This window comes from Oncorhynchus mykiss, chromosome 32 (assembly GCF_013265735.2).
Source record: "Oncorhynchus mykiss isolate Arlee chromosome 32, USDA_OmykA_1.1, whole genome shotgun sequence".
Lineage (NCBI taxonomy): Eukaryota > Metazoa > Chordata > Actinopteri > Salmoniformes > Salmonidae > Oncorhynchus > Oncorhynchus mykiss.
The window spans coordinates 41,329,688-41,347,991 of record NC_050572.1 but is presented as its reverse complement, the minus strand read 5'-3'; the positions used below and the strand labels follow the sequence as shown (position 1 = coordinate 41,347,991).

Genomic DNA, 18,304 nt, shown 5'->3' with positions numbered 1-18,304 from the left:
TTAGCTCTAGAGACATATTATTCCTCTGACCTAACGGTGAGGGAATGGATCCATTCAGTATTTGTTATTGTATAATTTTCTCAAATTATTGTTTTTACAAAATATCATTCTTGGCTATCACCTCCTGGTTAACGTCAACCGCCGTAAAGTGTGTGATATTCTTTAATAAAACTCAGATGTTTACAAATGAAAAATAGATCTGGCAAAGAATGTTTCTGACAATGAAAAAAAAGAGGCTTGGTCAATAACAGTTTTGTGGCAGTGTATCAGCGACCAACAATGATCTATTCTTAAGAGCTGAGATCATGGTTTAACCACATTGCTCATTTTCCTCATAGCACTTGATCTTTGTGGTGTGATTCCAGCCAGAAACCCATTAAATTAGCAGATCTGCTCAGATTTCTATCTAGCGCTTTGGTGCAATGTGTGCTTATCTACCAAAGTCAAAATGATCTGCCATGTTAAACCACCCCCACGCCTGATAGTGAAGGTGTACTCACAGCACTCCATGGGGTTGGTTGCAGTCTGCAGGGACAATGTTCTACCTGTGGACTGGTTGATGTGAACCCGGAACACCATCCTCACACGTGTGTTTTTACGCCCGATGTCTGTCTCGCCCTTCCGCAGCTCGATGTCCGAGTTGCGAAGTTTCAGGATGCCGGAGCAGTCAATTCTACATTAAACAGAAGAAACTTAGTTAAACCTTAGAGAGGCTCATAGACAAACACATTCGATAGACACCATCATTATTGAGATCTCAAATCATTATCCCTGTGACAGTTACCACATACATAGACACTCAGCTTATTAAGTTCTCTCTAGCACCACAAAGGGATTTCAGTATAGAATGACTAGTCATCAGACAACAGTATTTCAGCAGAAGATTATCACACGTATCCCCAATGAAAGGTTTCCTGTGTACTCAACTACTGCTTACAGGTCTAATCCCAACCATCCAGCAGCTCAAATGCTGTGAATGTTAGTTTCATAAATAGCTTTTTAAATGGACCAAAAGAGAACACCCATGGGATACTGGTCTAGCCTTGATCCCTCTACGGCTCTACCAGCCAACCTATTGGCTGTAACTATGCTTTTTACAGAGTCTTCGTCAGACTTTATAAATATCTAATTTCTCACCCCCTACCATCTATGCTGTGCACTCACTTCTAACATGTCAGACTTTTATGGCATTAGCCTTTCCAACCAAAGTTTTTCCATGGCTGTGCTCCTCGACGCTGCATTGCTTATAAAGGAGTTAATGTCAATTGTTTCACTAACTGAACACTCCCGAAATGTCTTTGTCAGACACTGGGGGATGTGCCGCTGGTGAGGCAATCAGGTTTTGAGGCTAAGGATTCCCAGCTGGTTAGCCCTCTCTCCAGGCTCTGGTCAAAAGTAGTGCACTATATAGGGACTAGGATGCCATTTGGGACACAGATAAAGTCTCAGTCAGCTGTGCCAAGGGATCAACACAATGCAAATCTCAGGAGAAAAAGAGTGTTTGGCTTTTGAGTGTATTTGCTCATTGGTAACAAAAACATTGGAAGAGGGCTGTCACATGTTGAATGGATCTCTAATTGAGTCAAATTAAGATGTCAGCATTGGTGCCTTACACACACACACACACTATCCAGCTGGTACTGATCAGCCGTCATGGCCAAAACTCTACAGATGTTCACTCATCATTTGAGTTGCTTGAGGAGGAGCTTAAATGTCTAACTGACTGCACAACAAAAAAACAGACAAAGGCTAAAGAAATACACACACACACAGTACTCACATGGCGCGCATGTTGTTCTCGGGCAGCAGTGGAATCTCCAGCACCTTGGTGTTAGACTGCAGGGTCTCATGGCTGGGGGTGGAGACAGTCTTGCCAGTGATGCGGTGGACCTGGTAGAAGGCATGGGGCCGCAAGAGACGATCGTCTGCCGTGCCAATGAATAGCTGCAAGATCAGGGGCTTGGTCTCCATGTAGCCGTGGAGCTGGAAGGAAGACATATAATTACATTTAAAAAATGTATTGCCAATCAACAATGGTTGATAGGAATTTGTTCCTCCAGTACTTATGTCTAGTCAAAAACGAAGTATCCCCACACACACACACACACAAACTGTTGACAACGGGTTAAAAAACCCAGAAATACCTTTCAAACACAGTTGACATTTTTTCTGAGGAATCTTTATCCAAGGCCAACAACCCATTCACAGATTTCCTCCATTAATATCAGTTCCCGTCTGTATTGATGGGCTGAGGCACAGCATGATCTTACAGTAAGTATCTCCATCACCAGGGTCCCACTGTCTGCCCAAGAGCTAGTTAACCAGCTGAGACAAACAACCCTGGTATTTCACTGACAGGACTAAGCCTGGGTTACAGTGTACTAAAGGTTACGCTTACGTCCCAAATGGAATCCTATTCCCTACATAGTGCACTTCTTTTGACCAGAGCCCTTTTAGGCTCCCAAGTGGCACAGTGGTCTAAGGCACTGCATCTCAGTGCTAGAGGCGTCACTATAGGCCCTGTTTCGATCCCGAGCTGTATCACAACCGGCCGTGATCGGGAGTCCCATAGGGCGGTGCACAATTGGCCCAGTGTTGTCCGGGTTTGGCCAGGGTAGGCCGTCATTGTAAATAAGAATTAGTTCTTAACTGACTTGTCTAGGTAAATAAAGGTTAAATAAAATAAAGTAGTGCACTACTGTATATAGGAAATAGAGGGCTACTTTTATTTATTTAATTATTCATTCATTTCATTATTTACTTTATTCTATTTAAATGTATTTAAAACAGGGAATCCCATGGAGACCAAGGCCTCTTTTTCAAAGGAGCCCTGCATAGAATCATACAAATTCACAATATTACAATTACACCGCAATAAAAGCACACAATATTTACAAGCAATTTAAGAGGGGAAAAACCATGTAAAATGTATTAAATTGACATGTTGTCTCACTGGCCAACACACAATACCACCTTAATGTCTCAGTGGAATTATGTTAAGAAATTTTAACAAATCATTTAAAAAAGCTGACATGCCATGAGTCAATAAGCCCCGCAAAATCATCCTTGAGCATGGTGAAGTTAATTACACTTTGAATGGTGTATCAATACAGCCAGTCTACAAAAATACTAATCAAAATCAAATCACATTTTATTTGTCACACATTTTATTCGTCATATTCGTCACAAATACAACAAGTGTAGTAGACCTCACAGTGAAATGCTTACTGTAAGTAAAGCCCATCTTTTCGTGACAAAATATTGCGCTTAAAACGGGAGCGTTTTTCATCCAAAAATGAAATACTGCGCCCAGAGGTTCAAGAGGTTAAACATTTTTTTTAACTGCATTGTTGGTTAAGTACGAAATAAAAGTAACAAATAATTAAAGAGCAGCAGTAAAATAACAGTGAGGCTATATACAGGGGGTACAAGTACAGAGTCAAAGTGTGGGGCACTGGTTAGTCGAGGTAATTGAGGTGATATGTACATGTAGTTAGAGTAAAAGTGACTATGCATAGATAATAAACAGAGTAGCAGCAGCGTAAAAGGGGTGAGGGGGGGCAATGCAAATAGTCTGGGGTAGCAATGTTATTAGATGTTCAGGAGTCTTATGGCTTGGTGGTAGAAGCTGTTTAGAAGCCTCTTGGACCTAGACTGGCACTCCGGTACCGCTTGCCTTGCGGTAGCAGAGAGAACAGTCTATGACTAAGGTGGCTGGAGTCCTTGACAATTTTTAGGGCCTTCCTCTGACACAGTCTGGTATAGAGGTCCTGGAAGGCAGGAAGCTTGGCCCCGGTGATGTAATGGGCCCGTACGCATTACCCTCAGTACTGCCTTGCGGTCGGACGGCTGAGCAGTTGCCATACTAGGATGTGATGCAACCCATCAGGATGCGCTCGATGGAGCAGCTGTAGAACCTATTGAGGATCTGAGGACCCACACCAAATAGGTTTTGTCGTGCCCTCTTCAAGACTGTCTTGATCGGCTTGGACCATGTTAGTTTGTTGGCGATGTGGACGCCAGAGAACTTGAAGCTCTCAACCTGCTCCCCTATAGCCCCGCCAATGATAATGGGGGCGTGCTCGGTCCTCCTTTTCCTGTTGTGCACAATCATCTCCTTTGTCTTGATCATGTTGAGGGAGAGGTTGTTGTCCGCTCCTCCCTATAGGCTGTCTCGTCATTGTCGGTGATCAGGCCTACCACGGTTGTGTCATCGGCAAACTTAATGATGGTGTTGGAGTCGTGCCTGGCTATGCAGTCATGAGTGAACAGGGAGTACAGGAGGGGACTGAGCACGCACCCGAGGGGCCCCCGTGTTGAGGATCAGCGTGGCGGATGTGTTGTTACCTACCCTTGCCCCCTGGGGGCTGCCCGTCAAGAAGTCCAGGGTCCAGCTGCAGAGGGAGGTGTTTAGTCCAGGGTCCTTAGCTAAGTGATGAGCTTTGAGGGCACTATGGTGTTGAACGCTGAGCTGTTGTCAATGAATAGCATTCTCACATAGATGTCCCCTTTGTCCAGGTGTGAAAGGGCAGTGTGGAGCGCAATAGAGATTGCATCATCTGTGGATCAGTTTGGGCGGTACGCAAATTGGAATGGGTCTAGGGAATCCGGGATGATGCTGCTGATGTGAGCCATGACCAGCCTTTCAAAGCACTTCATTGCTACAGACATGAGTGCTATAGGTCGGTCATCATTCAGGCAGGTTACCTTAGTGTTCTTGGGCACAGGGACTATGGTGGTCTGATTGAAACATGTTGGTATTACAAACTCAGACAGGGAGTGGTTGAAAAGGACAGTGAAGACACTTGCCAGATGGTCAGCTCATGCTTGGAGTACACGTCCTAGAAATCTGTCTGACCCTGCGGCCTTGTGAATGTTGACCTGTTTAAAGGTCTTACTCACATCTGCTGCGGAGAGCGTGATCACACAGTTGTCCGGAACAGCTGATGCTCTCATGCATGTTTCATTGTTACTTGCCTCACAAAGCAAGCATAGAAGTAATTTTGCTCGTCTGGTAGGCTTGTGTCACTGGGCAGCTCGTGGCTGTGCTTCCCTTTGTAGTCTAATTGTTTGCAAGCCCTGCCATATCCGATGAGGGTCGGAGCTGGTGTAGTACATTTTCAGTTACAGTTCTGACAAATCGTCTTGAAAAGCTATGGTAAGCCTTGAAAATGGATGTCTAGCAATGATCAACAACCAACTTCACAGAGCTTGAAGAATTGTTAAAAGAATAATGTGCAAATATTGTGCAAAGCTCAGAGACTTAACCAGAAATTCGCACAGCTCTAATTGCTGCCAAAGGTGTTTCTAGGGTTGTGAATACTTACATAAATTAGATAGTTATGTACTTCATTTACAAAAAATATGCAAGGATTTCAAAAAAAAAATGTATTTACTTTGTCATTATGAGATAGTGTGTCTATATTTCAAATATTAGGGAAGACCCAGATGCAGAGAGTGTCAAAGTAACAAAAGTTATTTACTAGAACAGTGGGCAGACAAAAGTCCAAAAGGGAGTCCAAAAGGTACAGAACGGCAGGCAGTCTCGGGGTCAGGGAAGGCACAAGTCAATAATCCAGGGTGGTGTGACAAGTACAGAAACGGCAGGCACACTCAGGGTAGGCAGAATTGTCAAAACCTTGAAAACAGGAACTAGAACAAAGACGGGAGCAAGGGGAAAAATACTGGTAGCCTTGATGAACAAAATGAACTGGCAACAGACAGAGAACACAGGTATAAATACACTGGGGATAATTAGGAAGATGGGCAACACCTGGAGGTGGGTGGAGACAAGCACAAAGACAGGTGAAACGGATCAATTTTGAATTCAGGCTGAAATACAACAAAGTCCATAGGTATGAATACTTTATGTAAGCACTCTATAACCAAAAGCACAACCAAAAAATTGGGAGGGTGATATTTAGAGAACGTGATGCCACAAGTGTTGCTTTCACATATTCCACCCCCCCCCATGGGTGTCTATATAACCTCAGAAAAAATGAAAGGTCCCTTGTCCAGGACCCTGTCCTTCAAATATAATTAGTAAAACTCCAAATAACTTCAGATGTTCATTGTAAGAGGGTTTAAACCCTGGTTTCCCATGCGTGTTCAATGAGCTATAAACAATTAATGAACATGCACATTGGAACGGTCGTTAAGACACAAACAGCTTACAGACTGTAGGCAATTAAGGTAACAGTTATGAAAACTTAGGACACTAAGTGACTCTGAAAAACATCAAAAGATACCCTGGGTCCCTGCTCATCTGCGTGAACGTGCCTTAGGAATGCTGCAAGGAGGCATAAGGACTGCAGATGTGGCCAGGGCAATAAATTGCAATGTCCGTACTGTGAGACGCTTAAGACCGCGTTATAGAGAGACAGGATGGACAGCCGATCGTCCTCGCAGAGCAGACCACGTGTAACAACACCTGAACAGGATCGGTACATCCAAACATCACACCTGCGGGACAGGTACAGGATGGCAACAACCACTGCCCGAGTTACACCAGGAATGCACAATCCTTCCATCAGTGCTCAGACTGTCCGGAACAGGCTGAGAGGCTGGACTGAGGGCTTGTAGGCCTGTGATAAGGCAGGTCCTCACCAGACATCAACGGCCACAAAGTCACCTAGGGGCACAAACCCACCGTCGCTGGAACAGACAGGACTGGCAAAAAGTGCTCTTCTCTGACGAGTCACCGTTTTGTCTCACCAGGGGTGAAATGTCAGATTAGTTTATTGTCAAAGGAATGAGCATTACACCGAGGCCTGTACTCTGGAGCGGGATCAATTTGGAGGTGGAGGGTCCATCATTTCAGGCAATATCAACGCTGTTGCCTACAGTCTGTAAGCTGTTTGGGAGCACATCCTTCTCCCTCAAGTGGTACCATTCCTGCAGGCTCATCCTGACATGACCTTCCAGCATGACAATGCCACCAGCCATACTGCTCATTATGTGCGTGATTTCCTGCAAGACAGGAATGTCAGTGTTCTGCCATGGCCAGCAAAGAGCCCGGATCTCAATCCCATTGAGCACGTCTGGGACCTGCTTGATCGGAGGGTGACGGCTAGGGCCATTCGCCACAGAAATGTCTGGGAACTTGCAGGTGCCTTGGTGGAAGACTGGGTTAACATCTCACAGCAAGAACGGGCAAATCCGGTGCAGTCCAGGAGGAGGAGATGCACTGCAGTACTTAATGCAGCTGGTGGCCACACCTGATACTGACTTACTTTTGATTTTGCTCCCCCCTTTGTTCATGGACACATTATCCCATTTGTGTTAGTCACAGGTCTGTGGAACTTGTTCAGTTTATGTCGCAGTTGATGAATCTTATGTTCATACACAAGTTTGCTGAAAATAAACGCAATTGAGAGTGAGAGGATGTTTCTTTTTTTGTTGGGTTCGTTTCACATATACACATATATATAGCCACCGATGTTCAGTCAGTCACACCTGAAGATGTTGTAATCAGCAATGTCAATGTCCTTATCCGAAATCGAGCTATTTAGCCAAGCTCATGCACCCAGATATCAAGAAGGTTGATCTTTGACATAAAAAATTGTTTGTTTATACGTGATAGCCCAAGCCCTCTACCTGATTTGAAAACAGCGGGGGTATCCATATTTATTTCATTTTTTATTTCACCTTTATTTAACAAGGTAGGCTAGTTGAGAACAGGTTCTCATTAACAACTGCGACCTGGCCAAGATAAAGCAAAGCGACAAACACACAGAGTTACACATGGAATAAAAAAAACATACTCAATAACATAATAGGTAAAAAAAATATATATACACACAGTGTGTGCAAAGGAGGTAAGATAAAGGGAGGTAAGGCAATAAAAAAGCCATAGTGGCGATATAAGTCAAATGTTGCAATTAAACACTGGAGTGATAGATGTGCAGAAGATGAATGTGCAAGTAGAGATACTGGGTGCAAAGGAGAAAAAAATTTAAAAAAAACAGTATTGGGATGAGGTAGTTGGATGGGCTATTTGCAGATGGGCTATGTACAGGTGCAGTGACCTGTGAGCTTCTCTGTCAGCTGATGCTTATAGTTAGTGACGGAGATATGAGTCTCCAGCTTCAGTGATTTTTGCAATTCGTTCTAGTCATTGGCTGCAGAGAACTGGAAGGAAAGGTGGCCAAAGGAGGAAATGGCTTTGGGGGTGACCAGTGAAATTTACCTGCTGGAGCGCGTGCTACGGGTGGGTGCTGCTATGGTGACCAGTGAGCTGAGATAAGGCGGGGCTTTACCTAGCAAAGACTTATAGATGACCTGGAGCCAGTGGGTTTGGTGACGAATATGAAGCGGGGGCCAGCCAACGAGAGCATACAGGTCGCAGTGGTGGGCAGTGATGGGGCTTTGGTGACAAAAAAAAGATGGCACGGTGATAGACTGCATGCAATTTGCTGAGTAGAGTGTTGGAGGCTATTTTGTAAATGACATCGCCAAAGTCAAGGATCGGTAGGATAGTCAGTTTTACAAGGGTATGTTTGGCAGCATGAGGGAAGGATGCTTTTTTTGCAAAATAGGAAGCCTAATCTAGATTTAACTATGGATTGGAGATGTGTAATGTGTCTGGAAGGAGAGTTTACAGTCTAACCAGACAGAATATGTGGACATCTATAAATACCTAAGTCAGAACTGTCCAGAGTAGTGATGCTGGACGGACGGGCAGGTGCTGGTAGCGATCGGTTGAAGAGCATGCATTTAGTTTTACTTGCATTTAAGAGCAGTTGGAGGTCATGGAAGGAGCGTCGTATGGCATTGAAGATCGCCTGGAGAACACAGTGTCCAAAGAAGGGCCAGAGGTGTACAGAATGGTATCGTCTGCGTAGAGTTGGACAAAGAATCACCAGCAGCAAGAGTGACATCATTGATGTATACAGCGAAAAGTGTCAACCCGAGAATTTAACCCTGTGGCACCCCCATAGAGACTGCCAGAGGTCAAGACAACAGGCCCTTCGATTTTGTCACACTGAACTCTGTCTGATAAGTAGTTGGTGAACCAGGCGAGGCAGTCATTTGAGTGACCAAGGCTGTTGAGTCTGCTGATAAGAATGTGGTGATTGACAGAGTCGAAAAAGCCTTGGCCAGGTCTATGAATACAGCTGCACAGTGCTGTCTCTTATCGATGATCAATGGAGGTTATGATATCGTTTTGGACCTTGAGAGTGGCTGACCAGCTCAGAAAACAGATGGCATAGCGGAGAAGGTACGGTGGGATTCAAAATGGTCAGTGATCTGTTTGTTAACTTGGCTTTCGAAGACCTTAGAAAGGCAGGGTAGGATATATATAGGTCTGTGGAAGTCTGGGTCTAGAGTGTCTCCCCCTTTGAAGAGGGGATGACTGCGGCAGCTTTCCAATCTTTGGGGATCTCAGGTGATCCAAAAAAAAAATGAGGTTGAACAGGGTAGTAATAGGGGTTGCAACAATTTTGGCTGATAATTTTAGAAAGAGAGGGTCCAGATTCTCTAGCCCTGCTGATTTGTAGCGATCCAGAATTTGCAGCTCTTTCAGAACATCAGCTATTTGGATTGGGGTGAAGGAGAAATGGGGGGGGCTTGGGCAAGTTGCTGTGGGGGGTGCAGGGCTGTTGACCAGGGCAGGGGTGGCCAGGTGGAAAGTATGTTCATTCATAGAAAAATGCGTTATCGGTGGTGACAGTGTTTCCTAGCCTCAGTGCAGTGAGCAGCTGGGAGGAGGTGCTCTCATTCTCCATGGACTTTACAGTGTCCCAGAACTTTTTGGAGTTTGTGCTGCAAGATGCAAATTTCTGTTTGAAAAAGCTAGCCTTCCCTTTCCTAACTGCCTGTGTATGTTGATTCCTAACTTCCCTGAAAAGTTTCATATCGAGGGGGTTATTCGATGTTAATGCAGTACGCCACAGGATGATTTTGTGCCGGTCAAGGGCAGTCAGGTCTGGAATGAACCACGGGCTGTATCTGTTCCTGGTTCTAAATTTGAATGGGGCATGCCTATTTAAGATTGTGAGGAAAGCACTTTTAAAGAATAACCAGGCATCCTCTACTGAGGGAATAAGGTCAATATCCTTCCAGGATACCCGGGCCAGGTCGATTAGAAAGGCCTGCTCTCTGTTGTGTTTTAGGGAGCATTTGACAGTGATGAGGGGTGGTCGTTTGACCGCAGACCCATTACGGACACAAGCAATGAGGCAATGATTGCTGAGATCCTGGTTAAAGACAGCAAAGGTGTGTTTGTAGGGCAGGTTGGTTAGGATGATATCTATGGGGGTGCCTGTGTTTACAGATTTGGGGTTGTACCTGGTAGGTTCAGTTTAGGTCACCTAACAGCATGAGCTCTGAAGATGGATGGGGGGCAATCAATTCACATATGGTGTCCAGGGCACAACTGGGGGCAGAAGGTGGTCTATAGCAAGCGGCAATGGTTAGAGACTTGTTTCTGGAAAGGTGGCTTTTTAAAAGTAGAAGCTTGAATTGTTTGGGCACAGACCTGGATAGTAAGACAGAACTCTGCCCCCTTTGGCAGTTCTATCTTGCCGGAAAATGTGTGTTCCATTACCTATTGTTGGTAGAGGCCCGGAAATGAGAACCGGCTTGTCTGTGTGAGCATTCAGGTGCTTCTCCATCACAGCAGGGCTCCAGGGGTCCTTGATTCTGCAACCACCACATGTTATAGGGAGCTATGGACCTTCCTAAAACCTCCATCACTGGAGGATGTGGAGAGGGTCGCTAACTAGGATTAGGTTGGGAAAGCAATAAGCAAAACATGTCATCCCTTTGAAAGTTAAGAGCCTGCAAACGCTCTGTATATTTGTGTACGGAAATGGGTTGCTGCCTAGCAATGCTGTTTATTTAGGCTGTAGGGAGTGTGTGATGGAGTTAGAGGTAGATCGTTTTGGCACTGGCAGTGCAGTCTCCCCTCCCTCGATCGTATTATCACCCACTAGAGGAATGTCAAGACTGGCCGCTCATGGCACCAGAGAGGGAGGAAAATAAGGAGAGAGGGAAGAGGGCAACCCTCTATTTCTCTCTCCACCCCTCCAGCTCCAAGGGATGGTTACACAATACACATCCTCATTTACAGTATTATCTTTGGCCAGTTCTAGATATTTTCACTCACTATATTTTACATCACTTAATGATTTTCACCATAAAAAGAGCATTACTCTGTCTGCCATCTGCGAAATGGCGCATGTGACTTGCAGCAGCAGCCGTGGCATTCGAAAAGAACAGAAAGCTGTGCTCGCTGAACCCGTTTGGGTTCCAAGTAAAAACCCTTTCCATAGTGGATTCTATATGGAACATAAAACGGTTCTACCTGCAACCAAAAAGTGTTATCCTAATGGGGACAGCTGAAGAACCCTTTTGGAACCATTTTTTCTAAGAGTGTAGGGAGATTGAGCGGCCTTGTCTGAGGTTTCCTCTAACATCTCCATCAGGCTGCCAGAAACGTGTGGTTTGAGCCTGGCCTCGTCAGGCTGTCTCCATAGGACGCCACTGTGGATGATGTCAGCATTACAGACGGGAACTTTCCTAAACAAAGGGAAGTCTGTGTGTTTGGTCAGAAGCTGGGGGAGGGAGGGAAGAGGAGGGAGGTGGAGGTTTTCAAAAGAGCACACTCTCCATTTCATGATGAGAGTAACCTAGACCCCATGTCATTAAAACATTAGCACCTAACCACAGAGAAAAACTACCCAGCAGAGATGTGCATGCTGGTGTTTAGACACATGGGATTGTTCAATATACTTAGCTAGCTACGTCACCCAGGTTCCCATTCAGCCCCACTGTAGCCTACTGGTTGGAATCTCAAGGTGGTCGCAAACGTTGGGGTGTCACCGCACAAGAATATGAGAGATGTTCAACTGTGTAGATACCACTCTACACATTCTAACTTTGCCTGCAGACACCTTTGATGACTTACTTTCCCTTCTCACAGTAGATTCGGTGGTTTATTCAGAAGTTGAAGTCATGTCAGTGATGTGGTGAAATGATTGGGAAGACCGGCCTTGTAGTCCAATAATTACTATTACTCAATACTTCTGATTCGACCACCAAAGTCACTGTGGTTTAATCTCATGACTAAGCTTTACTGGTCACATTACCTCGCTTTGCAACTGTCTGCCTGCACTTGAGACATAATGGAAAAGTTTGAGTCACCCTCGTCTGGACAGGAACTGACTGAGCAGACTGGTCTGTCTAATAGCATACCTATGGTATTTCATTCAGAACTATGACGTCTTTCGAATAACATTATAGACTTGTAATAATTTTTTTTAAATGTAAAAAACACATACCCACTAACCTATGTAAGGGCTGGAGATATAAGTTGGAGAGAAAGTAATCGTATAAATAAGTTGGAGAAAATGGTAAACCCGAGAAGTGATAGGGCTAATGGTATTACATGTAGACTACTCTAGTTTACAGTACAGTTAGTATAAGGAGGATAGCAGACCTGCACCACAGGGTGTCCTCCTGCCAGAGCCTTGACTGCCCCTCTGCTCCCTTCAGTCTCGTAGTGGGCACGGTGGTGAGATTTGGGCTGCACCTCGATCTGCAAGCTGTATGGCCCGGAGCTGGATGGCAGCTGCCAGTCAAGGGCTGGCAGAGATGGGCTAAGATGGAGAAGGTACATTTAAAGTTTGCTATGTAACAAGACACAACTGTAGATTGTCAGTGCTTTGCTGGGATGTTTCCTCATAATGGATATTTCTGAATTGACTTATATTGACCTCAATAAACATTAGCTGTCTGGAGCTGTCAACCTTATAATGAATATTATTTCAGTCAGGCAAAGTCTTCTTCAGCTTACCTCACATATTGCTTTAGCTTGGACCATGAGTATGGGTGCGATGGCACATCCAGTAACCCCCCACAGTAGTTCTCCTTCTTTAAGGGCAGGCAGGAGGAGGAGTACTCATCCTGACAAAGCTCCCCAGGGCTGAGATCCTCTCGTCCAGGCTCGACCTTCAGGCAAACTGCCCCAGGCTCCAGGCTGGTCTTCCGGGCCTTCAGAGGGATGCCCTCACCCAGGTCTGCCACACCGTCTGTGGTCAGAGCATTGATGGCTGCAACTATGGCTGAGTTGGTGTACTGGTTGGTGTTGTTAGGCATCCAGGACTCGTCTGTGACACTGAGGCGTGGGGAGGTGTGAGGGGAAGGCCCAGGGGAGTGGTTGGGGGAGTATAGGGACTTGGAGGTTGTGGTTCCGTTGAAGCTGTATTTTCTCTTCCCACCACAAGGGGAGTTGGGCCTGGAGCCCCGCTGGCCCATCCAGCTGTCATCCATGACACTAGAAAGGGGGGAGGTAGAGGGGGAGTTATGTGGGGAGCCCGCATGGGTGCAAGCTTCACCCGGCAGGGCGAGAGAGAAGGAGCCCTTGGGAGAGACGCAGGGCGACTGCCAGGGCGAGTTCTGGGGTGAGTTTTCGTAGTTGTAGGAGAAGCCCGACTCGTAGGACGAGGCCTCGGAGTGACAGCTGCGTGACGACACACTGCTGGCCGGGCTGAGGCAGCTGGGGTCACGGTAGCCATCTGCGTTGGGCAACGTCAGGGTCACAATGGAGTTGACCTGTTTAGGTACAGGAAGGTTGTTGCTCTCTTCCACCTCCTCCTCAGGAAACTGCCCATAGGCTGTGATCTCAATACGAGGGCTCTCGAGGACCGGGGCCTCGGTTGGATGGATGCTAGGGGATGAGTAGTAACCCACTGTCCTCATGTTGTTCTGGGCACTGTAGCTGGGAGGCTGGCTGATGGACACTGAGATGGTGGGGCCAGAATGGAGACTGTGGTACTGGGAGGGCAGGCAGGATTTGCCCAGGGAGAGACTGGTGTTGGGGGTGTGGCTGTATGCATCTGAAAAGCAAATACATAGAATGAGTTAGAATTAGGGTCCATAAATACTCTCATTGGCTCACACACTGAAAAACATACTGTAGTTGCCAGTTAATTACAAAGAAAGCTGCTGTGATGGTGTTGCTCATGATGGGGTGCCACATGGCTAGTTTGCATGACTAAAGGTGCAATCTGTACCCAACAGGGGAGGTTCAAGATGCCAGCTCCCTTACTGGGTATGAGGGAATAAGAGCCAGACTGACTACCCATGTGGCACAGACAGAGGAGAATGGGGGAAGAGGTGGTTAAGGGTACACGGACCTGAGTAATCTTACTAGTCAGCTCTTAAGACCAGTCCAGTCTCAGACAGCATGCAGTCGCCAGAGCTCCTGTCTGCTGTGAATTAAGAGACTACTGAGGCAACCATAAAGACATGACATCAGTGCACCACCACATGACTCCCACAACATAATCACAATGTAACAACCTTAACATCACAGTGGTGTCACAGCTTTGCAATGTTTCCATGTCAATTCTTACTGGATTGCATAGAGAACCACTGGTAGTTGTGTGCGCTCTCTGACTGAATTGTATTAAATCTAGACTTACACACTGAAACACTGTACATTTTGGGTCAATTTCTCTTCAAATGTTTACTCATGCAAGAAAAGACAGAGGCATGGATTACCAATTTGAGTAAACCATCCTGAATGAGAGCTTTTTGTGCCACCGCTGCCACACCCACCACTCCCTACTCATATGAGGGGTGCCTCATAATGTAATGTAGCTCTCATAATAAAGACCCATGTGTTTCAAAGTTCATCATTCCTTAAGGCAATATAAACATATCCCCAATATGTACAGTATAAACCATTTTTCCCCTCAATACATACAATTTTAATGGGTACTATATAAACCTTTTGATGAAACCAAATAATTATTTCATAACGTAAGTAGCTACCATGGATATATACTGAACAAAAATATACACGCAACATGTGAAGTGTTGGTCCCATGTTTCATGAGCTGAAATAAAAGATCCATGATTTTTTTTCACACACAAAAATATTACTTAGCTCAAATTGTGCACACATTTATTTACATCCCTGTTAGTGAGCATTTCTCCTTTGCCAAGGTAATCCATCCATCTGACAGGTGATGATTGTCAAGAATCTGATTAAACAGCATGATCATTACACAGGTACACCTTGTGTTGGGGACGGACAACAAAACACCACTCTAAAATGTGCAGTCTCACAACACAATGCAACAGATGTTGAGGGAGTGTGCAATTGGCATGCTGACTGCAGGTATGTCCACCAGAGCTTTTGTCAGATAATGTTATGTTAATTTCTTTACCATAAACCACCTCCAACTTAATTTTTGAAAATTTGGCCAAGTTCGTCCAACCGGCCTCATAACCGCAGACCACGTGTAACCATGCCAGCCAAGGACCTCCACATCCAGCTTCTTCACCTGCGGGATCATCTTAGACCAGCCACCCAGGCAGCTGATGACAGTGGGTTAGCACAATCAAAGAATTTCCACACAAACTGTCAGAAACCGTCTCAGGGAAGCTCATCTGCATGCTTGTTGTCCTCACCAGGGTATTGACCTGACTGCAGTTCGGTGTCTTAACCCACTTCAGTGGGCAAATGTTCACCTTCAGTGGCCACTGGCAAGCTGGAGAAGTGTGCTCTTCAGGGATGAACCCCGGTTTCAACTGTACCGGGCAGATGGCAGACAGCGTGTATGGGGTCGTGTGGGCCAGCAATTTGCTGATGCCAACGTTATCAAGAGTGCCCAATGGTGGGGGTGGGGTTATGTTATGGGCAGGAATGAGCTACAGACAACAATCACAATTGCATTTTATTGACGGCAATTTGAATGCACTGAGATACCGTAACGAGATCCTGGAGGCCCATTGTTGTACCATTTATCCACCGCTATCACCTCATGTTTCAGCATGGCCTGCATTCTCACCAGACATATCACCCATTGAACATGTTTGGGATGGTCTGTTTCGACGAGTACTACAGCGTGTTCCAGTTCCTGACAATGTCCAGCAACTTTGCACAACCATTGAAGAGGAGTGGGTGAACATTCCACAGGCCACAATCAACAGCCTGATCAACTCTATGTGAAAGAGACGTGTCACGAATGGGGTTCACACCAGATACTGACTGGTTTTCTGATCCATGCTCCTACCTATTTTTTAAATTCAATTTCAATTCACATGAATGTATTGTCAGTCATGTGATATCCACAGATTAGGACCTAATGAATTTATTCCAATTGACTGATTTACTTATATGAACTATAACTTGAAATTGTAGTATGTTGCGTTTATATTTTTGATCGGGTAAATTAAGCTGTCATTATTGTTAACATATCGTATAATCATCTCAGTATTCAGTAGGCTTCTACATTGTCATACATTTATAATAGTAGGCCATCGAAACAGAGGAGAAACCCATTCACAGACACCCGAAGAGAAAGTGCAGCACTAGACAAGACAGGCAGCTATCCAACACGCAAAATCATCCATGTCGATGGAATTATCGTTTATGAATGCAATATTACTCTAAAACGCAGTCTGACATTCAAAAGTAAAAGGAAGAGCCTACTCACCCTCTTCAGCAGATTTCATTTTTTTCCTACAGACAAGGAAACCGCACGTCCGAAATCGAACTTTGAAGACAGCCACAGGTCTGCGTTATCCAATAGCCATAAAGCTTCGCTTTAGGACTCTAATGATGATGTTGAGGCGCTCTCGCTATATTTTAACAAAACTTCAAAACTATGGCAAATCTGTTTAATTGAGAAAGAAAAAAATGAATGTAGATTATTTTAAAAGCGACTCGTAGAAAAATACAAATCGTATCTGCAGAGTGAAACACTTTTGGATACAATTGGATAGAGTAAAGAAATAAAACGCAGGGACGGGATTCAATGTGTGATTCCCATGGAGAGTAAATATTATTTGAGCGACTGATTTGTGATACTTGATTGATTTTGTGGAAGGGGATCCTAGCTGGTCTGGGCATGTGTTGCAGAGAGCTCCTTGGCGAATATAAACCCGGGATCACCTTCAGCGCAAGCGCACCGCCCATTGGACAGTGATGCATCTCCATGTCTGACCAGCAGATACGTTTAATTGAGATTCACTCCACTCACTGGGTTTTCAGCTACTTCAACACGTGGTTGATTAGCTGAGCTGGCAGCGACAGTTGCTGTTCAGAGAGCGCTGCAGGCTAGTGGAAAATGAAATGCAATATTTACATGTAAAGAGCATGAGAAGGAAGATCAGATAATGGATATGCCATTTGTATTTGTATTTTTTGGGATCCCTATTACTCTTCCTGGGGTTCAAACACATTAAGGCCTATCAAAAAAATCATATTTACAAAAAAATTATAATCTAAAGATTAAAGCTTCCTGGAGTATCCTTAGGGGTTCTTCAAATTGAAACTGTGGGGGGACCCATATATGTTCTTCAAATAATCCCTTTTAATAGCTCCTCAAAGAACCTAACCTTTTGAAGAACCTTTTGGGGAACATTTTTACTACCCCCCATGACTGGGAGTCCCCCCCTCCCCTATTATTATTAATAATAATATGCATAACAATAACACACTATTTTAGTTTTCAGTGTTTATTATGATTTTAGTGGCAAAGCAGAATTAAAAACCAAATTTGAGGTAAACACCCAGCAGAGCCCCAAGTCCAATGTGTATATCCTCTGACATGTTGATGTTAATGTGTTGATGTTCTCCCAATCCATAGCCAGAATGACTTTTGGGGTGCATGGTGATCAAACAGCTTTCCTGTTATATTCAGTGTAGATAGGGTGAAGTCTGTGAACCAAAAAAATAGTAGTTACACAGATGATCAACAAAACATGCACACAACAGTATTCATACCTTGGTTAATGTGGTCAATGTGAATAATGTAGAAGCCTATGGGATGAGCAGCAGTTTAAGGCACTGCATCTCAGTGTTAGAAGTGTCACTACAGACCCTGGTTCGATTCCAGGCTGTATCACAACTGGCCATGACTGGGAGTCTCATAGGGCGGTGCACAATTGGCTCAGCATCGTCCGGGTTAGTGTTTGGCTGGGATAGGCCATCATTGTAAATAAGAATTTGTTCTTATCTGACTTGCCTAGTTAAATAAAGGTTTAATAAAAAATGTAATAAATACAGTACCGATCAAACGTTTTAGAACATCTACTCATTCAAGGGTTTTTCCTTTACTTTTACTATTTTCTACAATGTAGAATAATGTAGTAACCAAAAAAGGGTTACATTTTTTAAATATATTTTAAATTTGAGATTCTTCAAATAGCCACCCTTTGCCTAGGTGATAGCTTTGCACACTCTTGGCATTCTCTTAACCAGCTTCATGAGGTAGTTACCTGGAATGCATTTAAATTAACAGGTGTGTCACGGACGTCGTCGTGGAAATGACCGGACCAAGGTGCG

General features: G+C 44.7%; 1 protein-coding gene across 4 annotated transcripts in view; it reads right to left on the bottom strand.

Annotated features, from left to right (window-relative positions):
• LOC110496087 (nuclear factor of activated T-cells, cytoplasmic 1) overlaps nt 1-16,890 on the bottom strand; it is a 66,387-nt gene extending 49,497 nt beyond the window's left edge. The window contains exons 1-6 of one of the 4 annotated variants that reach the window (XM_036971311.1): nt 16,452-16,888; nt 14,142-14,216; nt 12,800-13,841; nt 12,443-12,602; nt 1,781-1,983; nt 501-673 (exon numbers count right to left, since the gene is read on the bottom strand). In XM_036971311.1, the coding sequence (XP_036827206.1) occupies nt 501-673; nt 1,781-1,983; nt 12,443-12,602; nt 12,800-13,704 (1,441 nt within the window). In that variant the 5' untranslated portion in view covers nt 13,705-13,841; nt 14,142-14,216; nt 16,452-16,888. Of the gene's footprint in view, nt 1-500; nt 674-1,780; nt 1,984-12,442; nt 12,603-12,799; nt 13,842-14,141; nt 14,217-16,451 lie in introns of all 4 variants that reach the window. The other 3 variants (XM_036971310.1, XM_036971313.1, XM_036971309.1) reach the window with 3 other exon arrangements.
• Between the last annotated feature and the right edge of the window lie 1,414 nt (nt 16,891-18,304).